Consider the following 17,202-nt stretch of genomic DNA (forward strand, 5'->3'; position numbering starts at 1 on the left):
TCCCAAAGTGCTGGGATTACAAGCATGAGCCACCGCGCCTGGCCTATTTTACTACTTCTTTTAACTCAAATATTCCTCTCTGTTTCTATATGGTCTTCAAAATTAACCCCCTTTTTTTTTTTTTTTTGGAGACACGGTCTTACTGTGTCACCCAGGCTGGAGTACAGTGGCACAATCATGGCTCACTGCAGCCTTGACCTCCCAGGCTCAAGTGATCCTCCCACCTCAGGTTCCTGAGTAGCTCGGACCTCAGGTGTATGCCATCACACCCAATTAATTTTTTTTTTTATTTTTTGGAGATACAGGGTTTCCCTATGTTGCCCAGGCTGGTCTCAAACTCCTGGGGTCAAGCGATCCTCCCACCCCAGCCTCCTAAATTTAGTTGAGATTATTGGCATGCTCCATGACACCCAGCCAAAATCACCACTTTGAAAGTCTATATAATATTCAATTAACCTGACACTTCATTGTTTACCTCACCATCCCCCCAATACTGGATGTACATTCCACTTTCAATTCTTAGCTCTCATATGACATGGATTATCAGTGCCCTCTGACAGAGTCTGTATTTCCAGCCCTAACCAGGCATGATTCAGATTGACCTTAATAAATGGTTATTAAATGAAGAGTAAATTTCTCAAAACTGTTCATATCGCTTTTCCTCCTTTTATTCCATTGGAGTAAGTTCCAGGAGTAAACTGTTTCAAAGACAAAGGGAATAAATATTATTGCATAGTCCTTGATAAATACTACTGTGACATGATCCTTGGGGTGTCACTTTGCTAGCCAGAAGCCTCTGTGGTCATTGGTGCCTCTATCTGAGTTTTGCTTAGGCCTGCTGCCCATTCTGCTCACTCAGCCTGGCAGGCTCATGCTACCTGCCCAGATTCCATGCCTGCCAAGGGTAAGACAGGCAGAGTGGCGAGGGGTGTGTGAGAGACAGTGGGGTCCAGCCACTGCACACAACCAGGCACATGGGTGGCTGTGGCAGGGTAGGCAGCTCCAGGCACCGGCATAGGTGCTGGCTCCATGCAAGCCTGTGGCTGGATCAGATGCACTGCAAGTGGCTTCTGCTGTGAGGGCACCTGTGTCTTGTCAAGGGGAATGCAGTGGTGCCTGGAAGCTTGGAGATGCCAAAAACCGCAGAGCCCCAAAGGGCGTGTCACAGCCCTGGCTCAGGAAGCCCCTAGGTCTGGGCTCCCGGAAGGGCCACAGCTCTTCTCTCCTTCTTGCTGCATGCAACATGGTGAACAGGGGAGACATGTTTCAGCCCTGTTTGTGTTACAGCTCTTTCAGCCCCACCATTTGGCAGGTCCTAAGTTCTTGTCCCACATTCAGGAAGAGTGAGGTACATGTACAACCTCACATGTACCTCATGTGAGCAAGGCAAAGAGGAGCTTTATTAGGTGACAGTACAGCTCTCAGGAGACCTGCAGGGGGTTGCTCCTTTCCGCAGGCAGGTTGTCCTGACATGTGTGCAGCCATCAGAGCAGAGGAGACCCAGAGTGGGTAACTCCCATACGCAGGCAGGTCATTCCTTCAAGTGTGTAGCCCTCAGTGGAGAAGAGACTCAAAGTAGGTAGCTGCTTTCTGAAGAAGGTTGTCTGACATCTGCCAGACTCTGGCTAAGTCCAGGGTTTTTAATTGGCTTCAGAAGGGAGAAAGTGTGTGCTGACTGGTCCATGGGAAGGCCCAGAAAAAGCAACACAAGTTCTCACTCGGGGCCACAGACTCCAACCTGAACTGACAGATGAATTTTTAGTACAGATGGGGTTTCACCATATTGGCCAGTCTGGTCTCAAACTCCTGACCTTGTGATCTACCACCTTGGCCTCCCAAAGTGCTGGGATTATAGGCATTGAGCCACCCAGCCCAGTCTCTTTTTTTTTTTTGAGACGGAGTTTCGCTCGTTACCCAGGCTGGAGTGCAATGGCACAATCTCGGCTCACCGCAACCTCCGCCTCCTGGGTTCAGGCAATTCTCCTGCCTCAACCTCCTGAGTAGCTGGGATTACAGGCACACGCCACCACACCCAGCTAATTTTTTTGTATTTTTAGTAGAGACGGTATTTTATGTTGACGAGGATGGTCTCGATCTCTTGACCTCATTTTCCACCCGCCTCAGCCTCCCCAAGTGCTGGGATTACAGGCTTGAGCCACCGCACCTGGCCCTCTTTTTTTTTTTAACCAACTTCTTCCCATATTCCCCTCCTTGCTACACTCCCTAGCCTTTGGTGTCCACTCTCCTACTCCACTTCTGTCCATTATAATGAATAAAAAAGCAGGTGGTGGCTCACACTTGTAATCCCAGGACTTTGGGAGGCTGAGGCAGGAGGATCACTTAAACCAGCGAGTTTGAGACCAGCCTGGGCAGAAAAGTGAGACCTCATCTCTACTAAAAATAAAAAATAAAAAAAATTAGCCAGGCACAATGGCATGCACCTGTAGTTCCAACTACTCAGGAGGCTGAAGCAGGAGGATCAAGAGTCAGGTTGCAGTGAGCTATAATTGTGTCGCTGCATTCCAGCCTGGAAAAAAACTTCAGGTTCTTCGACGACAGCAAGAAAGTTATCAAAAGACAGCAAAGAAGAAAAATACCCTAGAAAATAAGTGTATTTTTTTCACTTTAAAAGAAAATTCAGTCCAGACAACAAATCTGCTTAACAGAAAACAACACTCTAGAATTTTAGAGGTGAAAAGGGATTTTAGGGGTTTCCTAGATCAGTATGTTCACTTTATGGGTAAGAAGAGAGAGGTCCAGGTAGCAGCACAGGGATTCTCTTCTAATTTCCTGTAAGTTTAGAAACTAAGCAACTAAGCTTTTCTGCATGTCTAAAGATAAATATAAACAGGCCATTTAAGAGGCTGGGCAGGACTCTTCATTAAACAGAGAGTGTGATTTGGAACCTGGACTTTGTTACAGGTTCTTGTTATTATTGCCTCACTTCCTGCTTCTTGGCTGAGTTCCTCATTAACTGATGAGGCTGCCCAACATAAGGGCTCTAGACAGATGATGTATTAGTAGTATAGTTAATTATATGCTAAGAGAAGATGACTATCTTTGGCTTTATTTCAAAATTATCCTCTACATCAATTTTGCTCTTATTTTCAAGAATCCCCTTTATTTTTAAGAGAAATGTTCAACCAAATTATAGAATCATAAGCCTTTCAAAGAAAGGAAGTGACAGCAAACTTACCTGTTAAAAAAGAAAGAAAACCATGACAAGGGAGGTCACAGCTCCCCCACTAGGATAATCACAGTGGTGCAGGTGTTAAAGCAGAGGCTGCTCAGATCAGTAAATGTGCATAATTCATGCCAACACCTCCCATACCTTGCTGTCCAAAAGAAGGTTGTCTGGTTTGATGTCTCTGTGGATGAATCCAAGTTGGTGAATAGAGTCTATGGCTAATACTGTTTCTGCTATATAAAACTGAGTCTCTTCTTCTGTCAGAGTGTCTTTTTTCATCAACAAGGTCATCATGTCCCCTGGAAACAAGAAGATACAAAGCCGCCACCACACACACACACACACACACACACACACACACAACATATGAGTGAGTACCAATTTTCAGATATGTCTTCCCTATCTGCCAACATTAAGGCAGCTAAACAGACCTCTTCTGTGTGCCAGAGGTAGACCCACATTGCCAACATGAGAGGAAATGGAATTTTCACATCTAAGCTAGCTAAGATTGACCACTAAGCTGTGATTTCTATTACACTTTTGAGAGAAAAAGAAAATTTCTCCCACACTTTAAAAAACAACTATATTTGTTTAGGATAATTTTTGGACTCAGGGTAAAAAGCTACTTTACTTTTCACTTTCCCTGAACAAGTATCTGCAAGCTTTTCTGCATCTAGAACTAAATGGCACTTCCATGTAGATTATATTGCCATTGTTATAGAGAGGCTGAAATGCCAAACAAAAATGTAAACACTTGGGGAGGCTGAAAACAAGCTTTCCAACTTCACAGAACACAAACAAATAAAAAGGAGGGACACGGGTAGCAAAGCATTAGTCAACAAAAGCTAAAAATGAACTGAAAATGCTATACACTAGAATGTGCCTCCTAGAAGAGCACAATGAACACCTCTCAAGCTGTTTTTTCTCTAGTATGTTATTATAGTTATTTAAATGTATACCAATACCCTTCATGTAACCTTTTTTTTTTAAGACGGGGTTTCACCATGTTGGTCAGGCTGGTCTTGAACTCCCGACCTCAGGTGATCCGCCCGCCCTGGCCTCCAAAGTGCTTGGATTACAGGCGTGAGCCACCATGCCCGGCCCTCTTCATGTAACTTATAAAACACAGTTATCGGTATTCTAGTAGTTAACAGGTAACCTCCTTAGTTTCTGCAAAGACAAAATTTAATCATTTCTGCCTAATACCAGCAACATAAAATAGCAGAAAAAGATTCAGATCCTAACTCAACAGTTAGAAAAGCAAAAAAATATGTATAAGAAGTTTAAGAGAAACAGGAAAAATTCCGTTTAGACTTCACATAAAGCCACTTGTGTTAGAAAACAAGGAAAAGAGAAAGGAACCTCTGATTTTAACAGAGCATCATCATACTGCTTTTCAATTTCATTTCATTTAGAACATTATGTTTTGTATTACTGGAGAAAAGTAGTTATTTTTCCCTCAGGCAAAAATTAAACCATTTATGAAAGTGCTCTTTTTCAGTCTGAAGACAAAAAATACCATTCCCCGCTGGGTGCGGTGGCTCACACTTATAATCCCAGAACTTTGGGAGGTGAGGTGGGTGGATCACCTGAAGTCGGGAGTTCGAGACCAGCATGACCAACATGGAGAAACCTGGTCTCTACAAAAAATACAAAATTAGCCGGGCATGGTGGTGCATGCCTGTAATCCCAGCTATTCAGGAAGCTGAGGCAGGAGAATCCCTTGAAACTGAGAGGCATAGGTTGCAGTGAGCCAAGATCACGACATTGCACTCCAGCCTGGGCAATAAGAGTGAAACTAGGTCTCAAAAAAAAACAATTCCCTGATCACTCCTGGTAGCCATTCAATCTGGAGGCCCACCAGAGATATGGAGGCAGTGCACTTGGGAAGCTACCTCACTAAGGTAGCTATATGGCCTCAGTTCTGTGGCTCAGTAGAGCAGCCAATGGCCACCTGTGCAAGTTTGCCCAGATGATCAGAGAGCTCAGACCAGATGCTCTATGGCTTTGCAGGCCAGCTCCATCAAGTGCAAAGGGCAAGGTCCAAGATGGGGCAGGTCAAGGCTTCAGGACACGTTAGGAGCTGGTAACCAAGTTGGCTCTTGCTCCTATTTAAGAACTAACATCTAAATGTTAAAAAGTTTCTCCTCATTCTAGCAGACTCTTTTCTAACATTGATCAACTAAATGTGTTTATTTACTAAAAAGTATTGATGACCCTAAAGCTAAGGGTTGTCAAAAAATCAAAATATTATGCTAAAATTTTTAGAACCAAAAGGGAAAAGTTCTCTTTTTCTCCCCACCAGAGTTTGCTCAGAATTCATCTGCTCACTGGGAAACAGACTGTGTTCCTCAGAACAGATGGCATGTTCTGTTCTAGGTTTACTTTGGAACTGTCTTAGGAAATGCTCATACTGACTTATAAGTTACACAAAACTTAAAATTCCAAAAATGAGAAATTGATTCTGGCTGCTAATATAGGTCATAAAAAATTCACTCCTTATTAATATGTTATACAAAAAGAAACAAAAAGTTGGAGCAAAGAATGTTATAGCTTCAATTTTGTCACTTGGGTTATTAATCATATATGATTCCCATTGATAGGAGAGCAGGCAGAGCCCCCTAGTTTACTGTTATATATTTTTAAAAGAAGAAAAAAAGAAAGAAATGTCCATTTGAAATCATGTGAATGAATGAAAAGGTTACTTTTATGGGACTAAGATTGTAGAAAGGCACCCCAGCACAAGACAAGTTTACTGACTTCCTTTATAGACCTAAAAAAGGCTATAGAAAGCAACTTTGTGAGAACAATTAAAAGTAGAAAGGAGGGTTAATTGTGATGTGAGAGAAAGAAACCACAGAACAAAAAGAAAAAATGACCTTTCATCGTCAAGTAATTACCTCCAGGCAGGAACTCCATGATTAGGTAGAGGTTTAGCTTATCCTGAAAACTATAGAACATTTTCACAACCCACAAACTGTCTGCCTCCACTAGAATGTCACGCTCCGCACGAATGTGGCCAACCTGGAGGTATACGCATTTGATTAATGAAAAAACTTGCTCTGCTTTATTAGATAGTATATTTGCTTAAACAATTTAAATACTGTGTTTAAATACTGTTTTGAGTATTTAATCGTGATGATACAAAAGATCTAATTTCTGCTTAGGCAAACCTACTAACTAAAAATTGACAACATCTGATTTGAAGGTATTCAGTGATGAAAACTTGAGTGATGAAAGGCTTTAAAATATGGCAAAATGAATGTCTTAAACGCAAATAGCAACTTTAACATTGCTATAAACTGAATCTGATTAGTTAAAATTACTACTCTTTTGCATACAGTTTTGTTTAATAATCTTTTATAATAAAAATAAGTCCCCGGCTGGGCACAGTGGCTTACACCTATAATCCCAGCACTTTGGGAGGCCCAGGCGGGTGGATCACGAGGTCAAGAGATCGAGACCATCCTGGTCAACAAGGTGAAACCCCGTCTCTACTAAAAATACAAAAATTAGCTGGGCATGATGGCGCGCACCTGTAGTCCCAGCTACTCGGGAGGCTGAGGCAGGAGAATTGCTTGAACCCAGTAGGCGGAGGTTGTGGTGAGCCGAGATTGTGCCATTGCACTCCAGCCTGGGTAACAAGAGCGAAACTCCATCTCAAAACAAAACAAAAAAAAAACAAACAAAAAACAAAAGTAAGTCCCCAAAGTGAGACACTCTAGCAAGGCTTTCCTCAGGTCTGCAATAGTATCTGCAATGACAGTGAGCTCACTGACAATTCTAGAATGCTATGATACCATAGCATTTAGTTCACTGCTATGCACATAATATGTGCTCAATCAATCCTTACTGAATTGAAATATAAGAACACCTAAGTTACAGATTCAAATTAGTGACATTTCCAATTTATACTTTTACTGAAATATCTAGCTAAGGAAATTTCTACCAAATTGTAGAAAGTCTGGGAGAAATGGAATTATTTTGTTAATAATGTTTTATTGTCAAATTTACCTTATTTACTTTAAATGCAGAACAGTAATCAAACAACACTGCATATTATCAAATCCCACTCCTCCCCACTTTTTTTTTCTTTCGAGACCAAGTTTCACTCTGTTGCCAGGCTGGAGTGTAGTGGTGTGATCTCAGCTCACTGCAACCTCCAACTCCCTGGTTCAAGCAATTCTCCTGCCTCAGCCTCCCGAGTAGCTGGGACTACAGGTACATGCCACCACACCCAGTGAATTTTTGTATTTTTAGTAGAGATGGGGTTTCACCATGTTGGCCAGAATAGTCTCAATCTCTTGACCTTCTGATCCGCCCTCCTTGGCCTCCCGAAGTGCTGGGATTACAAGCATGAGCCACAAAGCCCAACACCCACTTTTTAAAAAAGAGAGATGGGATCTTGCTGTCACCAAGGCTACAGTGGCATGATCAGAGTTCACTAAAGCCTCAAACTCCTGGTCTAAAGTGATCCTCCACCTCAACCTCCTGAGTAGTTGGGATTACAGGTTTGTGCCACCACGCCTGGTCCCTCCCCTCTTTTTTAAGTGTCACGAGGTAGAAATTGGGTTGATTCAGATCTAAATTGATTAAGACTCAGTCCAATCCCTGAATAGCGGTTTTGGTCTTAACATATACTACAGGTCTTGACTTTTTACAATATGTTCTGAAGTAAAACATGTACCAAGGTTCACGAACTGGCACTTCTGTTGGCAAATTTAGCCCATAGCTGTTGTCTGGTTTAATACAATGTTTGATACAATGCTTGTTTGTTTTACTGACATCTTTAGGGAAGTGAGGCATTCTCCCATTACTCTTCCATTTCAACACAGATCCCATCCTCTCTCCTAGTCTTACAGCTAACTTGCTTCAGTCTTCTATCCTAATTCTTGGGGGCCCAGAGGCATTTGAGTTTAGGTATTTGAATTTTCAGTGTCTACTAAAATTGTTCTTTGGGGAATTTTTTTAAAAACTGCAACAGCCGGGCATGGTGGCTCATGCCTGTAATCCAAGCACTTTGGAGGCCAAGGTGGGTGGATCACCTGAGGTTGGGAGTTCAAGACCAGCCTGACAAACATGGTGAAATCCCGTGTTTAAAAAATAATAATAAAAATAATTAAAAATTTAAAAATAGGCCGGGCGCAGTGGCTCAAGCCTGTAGTCCCAGCGCTTTGGGAGGCCAAGGTGGGCACATCACCAGGTCAAGAGATCAAGACCATCTTGGCCAACATGGTGAAACCCGGTCTCTACTAAAAATATAAAAATTAGCTGGGTGTGGTGGTGTGCGTCTGTAGTCCCAGCTACTCAGGAGGCTGAGGCAGAATTGCTTGAAGCCAGGAGGCGAAGGTTGCAGTGAGTCAAGATTGTGCCACTGCACTCCAGCCTGGCGCCTGGCAACAGAGCGAGACTCTGTCTCAAAATAAAATAAAATAAAATAAAACAGTACAGAAAACCTACATCTATACATCTGTACTTATGGTACTGGGTGGGAAGAAATGGACAATAAGGGTGAAAAGAAAGTGTGCTATGAAACACAATGAAGCCAAGTAAAGCATCTGCCTTTATTTGACCTTAATACAGAAGCGAAGCTTTTGGGAAACAGTAATGTTGCCTGCTGCCCCACAGCCATCCCTAGGGGTCCCAGTCACTGTAAGACATTAATATAGTAGAAGGCAGCCTTCATTTGCCTGTCTCCCCTTGCTTCCATTAAGATCCCCACCTACTACAGGGAGCCAGAGAAAAGGGGAGGCACTACAATTACCACTTGTCACTCACCTTGGAGGACAGAATGGTGACCACAACATTTCCTATTTGTCAAGGGGAAAGCTACTGTGAGCACACCTTGCCCTTTTCTCCTGAAGCTAAAACAGTAGCTAGAAACTTCCTAGTTTGAAAGTGGAGTTGGGTGAATACAGATTAAGGGAGGGAAGAACCAGAGGTGCAATTCATACAAAAAGGTTATCTTTCCCCTATTCCATAAATACTTAATAAAGTGGGGGTAATAGATGCTATCCTGTGCCTTAAGAAAGCAGAAATAAAAGCCAGTATTTTGTCCCATCAATAACTGTATACTGGCATCACAACTGAAGGTTTTCCTTTTGCACTGGAAGAGAAACATCAGAAACTAGCTAGATGCCATGTCTTACCCTTTAAAAATTCCCAGGTAGCAAAAATTTCCACAATGTGGAGCAGAAAAATAACCTGAATTCTCAGTGGAGAGCTTGTAATTCCTACTCAGATTATTTAGTAAAAGCAAACAAAAAAACAATTTTATCTCTGTATCTCTACTTTGTCAGCCCTACCCCAAAATGGTGATGGATTTGCACTGGTCTACTTTCATGTTCTACTTAGCACACCCAACGCATGCTTCTTTAAGATGGCTGAGCCAGGTAGAGTCTGTGGCCAGAGATTTTAACTGGCTCATGAGATCAAACCTGGGGAGTTGAGTCCATCAGCTAAAGTAAGCTAAACAATTTAAGTTAATGTACCATTTAAGGCATAAGTTAATACATCACTTAAAATGTTAGCTCTAATAGACAGTTCCTTTACTTTCATTGAGAAAAGTTTTAGAAACTGAAGAAGGCACAATATTTGAGAAAAGGCTTTTTAACATATTATGTTTGGATCATCCTCTGTTAGAAACCCTGCTAGGCACCTGGTATACATAAAATTACTAACTCTGAAAATCATATGTACTTTGTTTTGCAATTTTACTCTGACGGCCAATTATTTGATAAAAAGAGGTCTTAAGCCTTGGTTGAAACTGCAGGAAATATATCTTGCAAAAATAACTTACTCGTGAGATGCAAACATACTGACTAATGCAGAAGCTTTATATTTTCCGTCTCAAGATTAACTGAAACTCTTTCAGTGCCTACACACCCATACCACACACTAATTTGTAGATAATATGTAAATACAGCTACTGTGAATTTTGAAAAGGGTTGGTGTTAGCATAGTGTCTTAAGATTTACTGCCCTGGTATTTGATACTCTCAACTGAAATTCCCAGGAGTCTAAAGCTTCTCATAACACATTAAAATTTTAGAAAAAATAAAAATTTAAAAATTTGGGGTGGCATTTAAATGAAGACAGGGAAGACTAGTGATTATATATCCTCTCAATAGGCAGAAAGGATTGGTTGTGGGGCCAATCTCCATTCTCCCTCTTTGGCTCTAAATTGGGAGTTCTCCTTGTCACAAGGTCTCCACGTTCCTGTAACATCAAATCTTTTACAGGACATTTGTAGTCAGCACCTCCTGCAATCTGTTCTTCAGCAACCAGCTACATTAAACTAGATGTACAGAAAGTCTATTCTTGCTTTTTAAAATATACTTTCCAATACTTAAAACCTTATTTATTTTACATAAAGTATTAATGTACTTTATAGATCTATTTGCAAACCAGGTTTTGGTTTTAGAAAGTGTCCTTAATCATTAAAGAATAATTTGCATTGTTCTGCTATTTGCATTATAATTTTCAAATTCACTCAGAAGTTGGAAGGCTGGTCTTTCTCAGGTACTGATGAGCTACCTAGAAGACTCAACTTTGGTTTAGGTAAACAGAATGAAGCATATAAAGACACATTTTAGATTATAAAATCCAAATTCTAATTCGTAGTCCTTAGTTATGAGGTATAGATACAATTTCTACTTCTCAGCACTTGGTAAGAAACACACTACCACATCACATGTGACCTCAATAAAAAAAGGCTCTCACATTAAGGACATTTTGTAATCAGCTGGAAGACACAAGTAACAGCTGCTTTTCAAATAGATTTTCAATTTTTAAAAGATTACACATAACCTGTAGGCACTACTTGTGATTTCAAATATGAACTGCTTCTTCATAGAGGGAAAAAGATAATATTACATATATAGTCATACTATATGCTAAAGAAAACTGCAATAAAAATATACATTTCAATTAAAAAGTTTTAGGAGACAAAAATTAGTAAGTTAAAAGCACTGCTACACCTGTGCTTTACCTGCTCTTTTTCAAGCATATCTGCTTTACGGAGTATTTTCATTGCATACACATGCCCCGTATCTTTCTTCTGAACAAGCCGTACCTAAAATGTTATAAAAGAAATGCCAAGTCAAAAACTCACACTGCCAAGCTAATGCTTTCAGGACACAATAGTTAACTGAAAAAGTATTGTAATTTTAATGTAAGCAACTAGTAACAACAAAGCAGAAGAAAATGCTTTTCAGTGTTCCAAAATGAATACATTACACACAGTAAAGTCAGTGCTGGAAACATCCTCAAATACCTCTACATCTGAACAGCTTTGGTTCCTTAGTTGAACAAACCAGTCTAATTTAAAACCTTCAATTTCAAATTTAAGGACTCCTTAAACCCCTGACATATGTCATCCAGTCAGCTCAGAAAATCTAAGTGAATTATTACAATGATGTGTAATTAAAACAAAAGTAGCTAGACATGATGGTATATACCTGTAGTCCCAGCTATTTGGGAGATTGAGGTAGGAGGATCACTTGAGTTCAGGAGTTCTGAGCTATGGCGCATTATGCTGATCAGGTGTGTGAACCAAGTTCAGCATAATATGGTGACCTCCCAGGGGCAGGGTACGACAACAACCCATCAGGTTGCCTAAGGAAGGGTAAAGAGGCCCAGTTCAGAAATGGAGCAGGTCAAAACTCCCATACTGCTCCGTAGTAGGGACAGCGCCTGTAAACAGCCACTGCACTTCAGCTTGGGAAACATTGCAAAACCCTGTCGCTTAATAATAATAATAAAGTAAAACCTCATGCATAGGAAAAATGTCTGGAAAGGAAACAAAAAATTCAGGTCAGGCACAGTGGCTCACACCTATAATCCCAGCACTTTGGGAGGCCGAGGCAAGCAGATCACCTGAGGTCAGGAGTTTGAGACTAGCCTGGCCAACCTGGTGAAACCCCATCTCTACTAAAAATACAAAAATTAGCTGGGTATGGTGATGCACGCCTATAATCCCAGATACTCAGGAGGCTGAGGCAGGAGAATCCCTTGAACCCAGAAGGCGGAGGTTGCAGTGAGCCAAGATCGCGCCATTGCACACCAGCCTGGGCGACAGAGCAGGACTCTGTCTCAAAAAAAGAAAAAAAATTCAAAATGTCTATTTTGGGAAATTGTGTTTCATGCAGTTTTCCTTCCTCTTTTATGGTTTCCATAGTTTTTAAAGAAAACAGATAATTTTAGAAAGAAAAGAAAATGGTCTACACACCAAAAAAAATTTTTATTTCTTTTTTTTGGAGATGAAGTCTCACTCTTGGCCCCGAGGCTGGAGTGCAATGGTTCAATCTTGGCTCATTGCAACCTCCACCTCCTGGGTTCAAGTGATTCTCCTGCCTCAGCCTCTGAGTAACTGGGATTACAGGTGCCTGCCACCATGCCTGGCTAATTTTTGTATTTTTTATTAGAGATGGAGTTTCACCATGTTGGCCAGGCTGGTCTCAAAATCCTGATTGAGGATCCGCTCGCCTCAGCCTCCCAAAGTACTGGGATTACAGGAGTAAGCCATTGCACCCGGCAGAAAAATTTCATTGCAAGTTCCTGTATGTCCTACCCTCCTCTCCCAAAATAAGTATGTTTTCTTCATGTTTTTCCTAATTGAGTACCACAACCCTTCCTTGCCAAACAGAAAGCTCTTTAACAGTTGGTAGTATTCTTTTCCCTCTTTCAGGAAGCCAATCGGAATTCTGAGGAATCAATCTATCACCTCTGCCTCTGAATATTGCTCACATTTCCCCAGGGTACCAGGTTTAATAATATACTGCTCCTGGCCAAGTGGTGGCTCATGCCTGTAATCAAAGCACTTTGGGAGGCTGAGGCAGGCAGATCACAAGGTCAGGAGTTTGAGACCAGCCTGGGCAACATGGAGAAACCCCGTCTCTACTAAAAATACAAAAATTAGCCAGGTATGTTGGCACATGCCTATAGTCTCAGCTACTCAGGAGGCTGAGGCAGAAGAATCGCTCGAACCCAGGAGGCAGAGGTTGCAGTAAGCCTAGAAGAAGCCATTGCACTCCAGCTTGGGTGACAGAGTGAGACTCCGTCTCAATAAATAAATAAGTAAATAATATACTGCTCCCTCTACACTTGCTACTATTGCATCACTAGGTTATCCACTTTGGGCGTTTTTCATTAATGGGAATGACCTTGCATGGGCTCTTTCAAACTCTCCCCAACAGACTGCTCTTGTGCCCAACAAGAATTGTGGGGACAAAGTCACAAATGCTTTCAATTCTCTACCACTACCTGTGTAACTCCTTTCAGTTAATTCTACCTCCTAGTGTCATCTTCTTAGAGCTGTATCAAACTGGTGGGGAGAAATAAAGGGTGGAGAGACACTGTTAGTTTCCTCCTGGAGAGGCGGTGTGGTACTGGGAAAAGCAAGAGCTTTGTATTCGGGAAATTGGGCCCAACTTTGGGTCCGACTGCTCAATGGCTGTGTGATACTAGGATATTATACATACCACTGGAGTCCTAATTTCATCACCTATAAAATGGGTTACTGTCCTGATTATGGGAAAAAAGCAGCGAGTAAATAATAAATGTTGATTTCCTTCTACCTTTCAACTCTCCCTCTAAACACTGACACCATCTCTGGTAAAATAGAGAACAGAGATTTGGGACCACGAAGAGAAGAAAAAGAGAAAGGAAACAGACAAAGCAATTAGGATGTGGGGCTGGCATGCCTGACCCATCTAATTCCATGTATTTCAGTTATATCAACAATCATGAGTTCACGATATGTTAGAAACTTTGAAGTTTTGCAATATTTTTCTACTTGATAAGTAGCTGTGGTTTTTACCTCACCAAATGCTCCTCTACCTATGACTTTTAAGGACTCAAAATCTTCCAATCCAAGTCTTGTTCTCTTCAAACGAAGAAACTCTGTTTCCTTCCGAGCATGTGCTGATCTTCTGAGTCGTTTCTGGTATTTAAATAAGGAAGAAAGGAGAGGGGAAGAAGGTGAAATTCTAAAACTCTGTAACAAGTCATGTTTGTGACTTAACCAGCTGGAAACAGGACCACAGTGGACTAGGGATAATCTTTTCACACATGAAAGCACCCAGAAGGATCCTTAAGAGGTCACTTCTCCCTTTCCTGGCCTTTACACAAAACATCCAAGCCACACTGAACAGATAGGTGCCTCCTCTGGGAACTCTAACTAACCTACTTCAACAATCTACTATCCTAACATTTTTAGTGAAGGGAGAGATAAATAACCAGCAATATTTTCCTTTATCCTGTTTAATATACATGAAAAATGTGTTCTCTTTCCCTCTGGGTTTTTTTACACATTGTATGCTCTAACTTTCTGTTATATCTAGAAGTACTGGGTATTTTTCACCACTGTCCTGGGTTCTGCAAGCCAATCCTATTTTTGAAGGCATTTCCACTGCCATTTCAGCTCCTTGTACAGTCCCTTGTTAACTATATTTTCTCCTACTATATCTGTGGGCGCTGGGTGGAAGGGCTGATTGAGATGGGTATTTTGCCTTAATAAAGATTTCAGTTGACTGTGATCAGTGGTAAATTAAAAGACAAACAAAAAAATAAAAAATTAAATTAAAAAATAAAGATTTCAGAAACATCACACACTGGGGCCTGTCAGGGGGTGGGGGAGAGCCTTAGGATAAATACCTCATGCATGCAGAGCTTAAAACCTAGATGCTGGGTTGATAGGTGTAACAAATTACTATAGCACATATATTCCTATGTAACAAACCTGCACATTCAACATATGTATTCCAGAACTTAAAGTTAAATAAATATTTCAGAAATTTGCCCTATTCCCACAGAGACTTTTCAGTGATTTCAGTAAAAGTGCTGTTACTTGCTCTTTAAATTTTAATTTGATCATCGCTTTCTCTTGGAATTCTAAATCTACTTTACTATAACTGCACCTAGAGACTCCTTCCTCTCCTAGGTACTTAATAATTAATTTGTCCCTCTGCATGAACACCAAAATTCAGAAGCACACTACCCCCTCAACTTCTGTTACTGAGCCAAAACCCTTCTCATGTGTACCAAGGCTAACAACTCACTGGACAAAATACAACCTGCCATGCTGGGTTTTAAGGAAGACACTGCCAATATTAATTACCTCCTCATCTTTTAGGCCTTCTTCTTCCATCACCTTTTCTAACTTCTTTTGTCTAAAACAAAAACAAAAGACATATGAAATCATATCTGAATGATAACTTTCTGAAAATTCTATAACTTAATGCTGTCACTACATTTTAAAAATGACAAAAACAGGTAAATCTCAAAATGTCCCATTAAAACAAAAAAAAAATTAGTTACCAAGACAAGTAAAAAGATTTCCACCCTTTGTTAGGTCTATTTTTTGGGGCGGCGGGGGGAGACAGACTCTCGTTTTGTCACCCAGGCTGGAATGCAGTGACTGGCACAATCTCAGTTCACTGAAATCTCTACCTCACAGACTCAAGCAATCCCACCTCAGCCTCCCAAGTAGCTGGGACTACAGGCACATGCCACCATGCCTGGCTAATTTTCAAATTTTTGTAGAAATGAGGTCTCATTGTATTGCCCAGGCTGGTCTCAAACTACAGCCTGACCTTCCCAAGTGCTGGGATTATGGGTGTGAGCCACCATGCCCCACCCTTAGGTCTACATTTTTTTAAAAAACTGTCTAAGATGTTAATGCAACAAAGAATCTTCTTTCAAAAAATGTTCTCTCTAGGTTTTGAGGGTTGTTTTTTTAATTTTTTTTTCAGTTATTTTTTCCTTACCAAACCACAAAACAGCTGATATCTGATAACCTCCTATCACGGTGTTTCTTTCCCTCTCTCTGACTGAAGTCTACTTCCTTTATTTTTGCATCTTCCTCCTTCTCCCTGCCATGAGCAAAGGGTAACAAATAAAGGTAAAAGCAGAATTTGAAAATTTTAGGGGAAGAAGTGATCAAAAAAGGTGACTGGCACCACTATCATCAAAATTTCATACATCAGGCTAGGTGCGATGGCTCATACCTCTGATCCTAGGACTCTGGGAGGCTGGGACAGGTGGATCACTTGAGGTCAGGAGTCCAAGACCAGCCTGGTCAATATGGTGAAACCCAGTCTCTACTCAAAATACAAAAATTAGGCTGGGTGCAGTGGCTCATGCCTGTAACCCCAGCACTTTTGGAGGCCAAGGTGGGTGAGTCACTTGAGGTCGGGAGTTTGAGACCAGACTGGCCAACATGGTGAAACCCCATTTCTACAAAAAATGCAAAAGTTAGCTGGGCATGGTGGTGTGCTCCTGTATTCCCAGCCACTCAGGAGCCTGAGGCAGAAGAATTGCCTGAACCCGGTAGGTGGAGGCTGCAGTGAGCAGAGATCACTCCACTGCACTCCAGCCTGGGCAACAGAGCAAGACCCTGTCTCAAAAAAAAAAAAAAAAAAATTAGCTGGGCATAGTGGCGGGTGTCTGTAATCCCAGCTACTTGGGAGGCTAAGGCACAAGAATCACTTAAACCCGGGAGGCCGAGGTTGCAGTGAGGCAAGATCATACCACTGCACCACAGCTTGGGTGTCGGAGTGAAACCAAAAAACCTTCAGACGTCAAACTCTTGGGGTACTGAACTTTAGAAAGTGAATGCAATAATGTTTTCGAGCTATAGTCTCATAAAACTAAAAGAAGGAAGTAAAACTTCCTTACAACCAATTCCACAGAACCTTCCTTTATTCAGCACAATAAATGAAAGCACATGGGCTAGAATCTCTCCTCCACTACTCATCAGCATTCTAGATAAACATATACAAACAGAGCAAAGAAGGATAAGAGTGTATAGTATGCTGCAGAAATAGCATGTAGTCCACTGTAGCTGATACATAAAGCACTTCAAATGCCACACCAAGAAGGTTGGATCTCATTCTGTAGACAAGTGAGTGCTAAAAGAGGCTTGTGTGCAAAGGAGTGATATGATAAGATTTCTATTTCAGAATGGTAGCCAGCAGTAATGAGAATCTGATGGACTAGCAGAGAAAGCAACTGAGA

The 17,202-nt window shown here is 41.3% G+C and overlaps 1 protein-coding gene across 2 annotated transcripts in view; it reads right to left on the reverse strand.

Moving 5' to 3' along the window:
* STK38 (serine/threonine kinase 38) overlaps positions 1–17,202 on the reverse strand; it is a 50,674-nt gene that overhangs the window by 14,281 nt on the left and 19,191 nt on the right. For both annotated transcript variants that reach the window (XM_002746478.7, XM_008994340.5), the window contains exons 3-7: positions 15,305–15,356; positions 14,006–14,128; positions 11,177–11,260; positions 6,088–6,211; positions 3,332–3,486 (exon numbers count right to left, since the gene is read on the reverse strand). In XM_002746478.7, coding sequence (XP_002746524.1) covers positions 3,332–3,486; positions 6,088–6,211; positions 11,177–11,260; positions 14,006–14,128; positions 15,305–15,356 — 538 coding nt within the window. The remainder of the gene's footprint in view (positions 1–3,331; positions 3,487–6,087; positions 6,212–11,176; positions 11,261–14,005; positions 14,129–15,304; positions 15,357–17,202) is intronic.

This window comes from Callithrix jacchus, chromosome 4, assembly GCF_049354715.1.
Source record: "Callithrix jacchus isolate 240 chromosome 4, calJac240_pri, whole genome shotgun sequence".
In the NCBI taxonomy this organism is placed as follows: domain Eukaryota; kingdom Metazoa; phylum Chordata; class Mammalia; order Primates; family Cebidae; genus Callithrix; species Callithrix jacchus.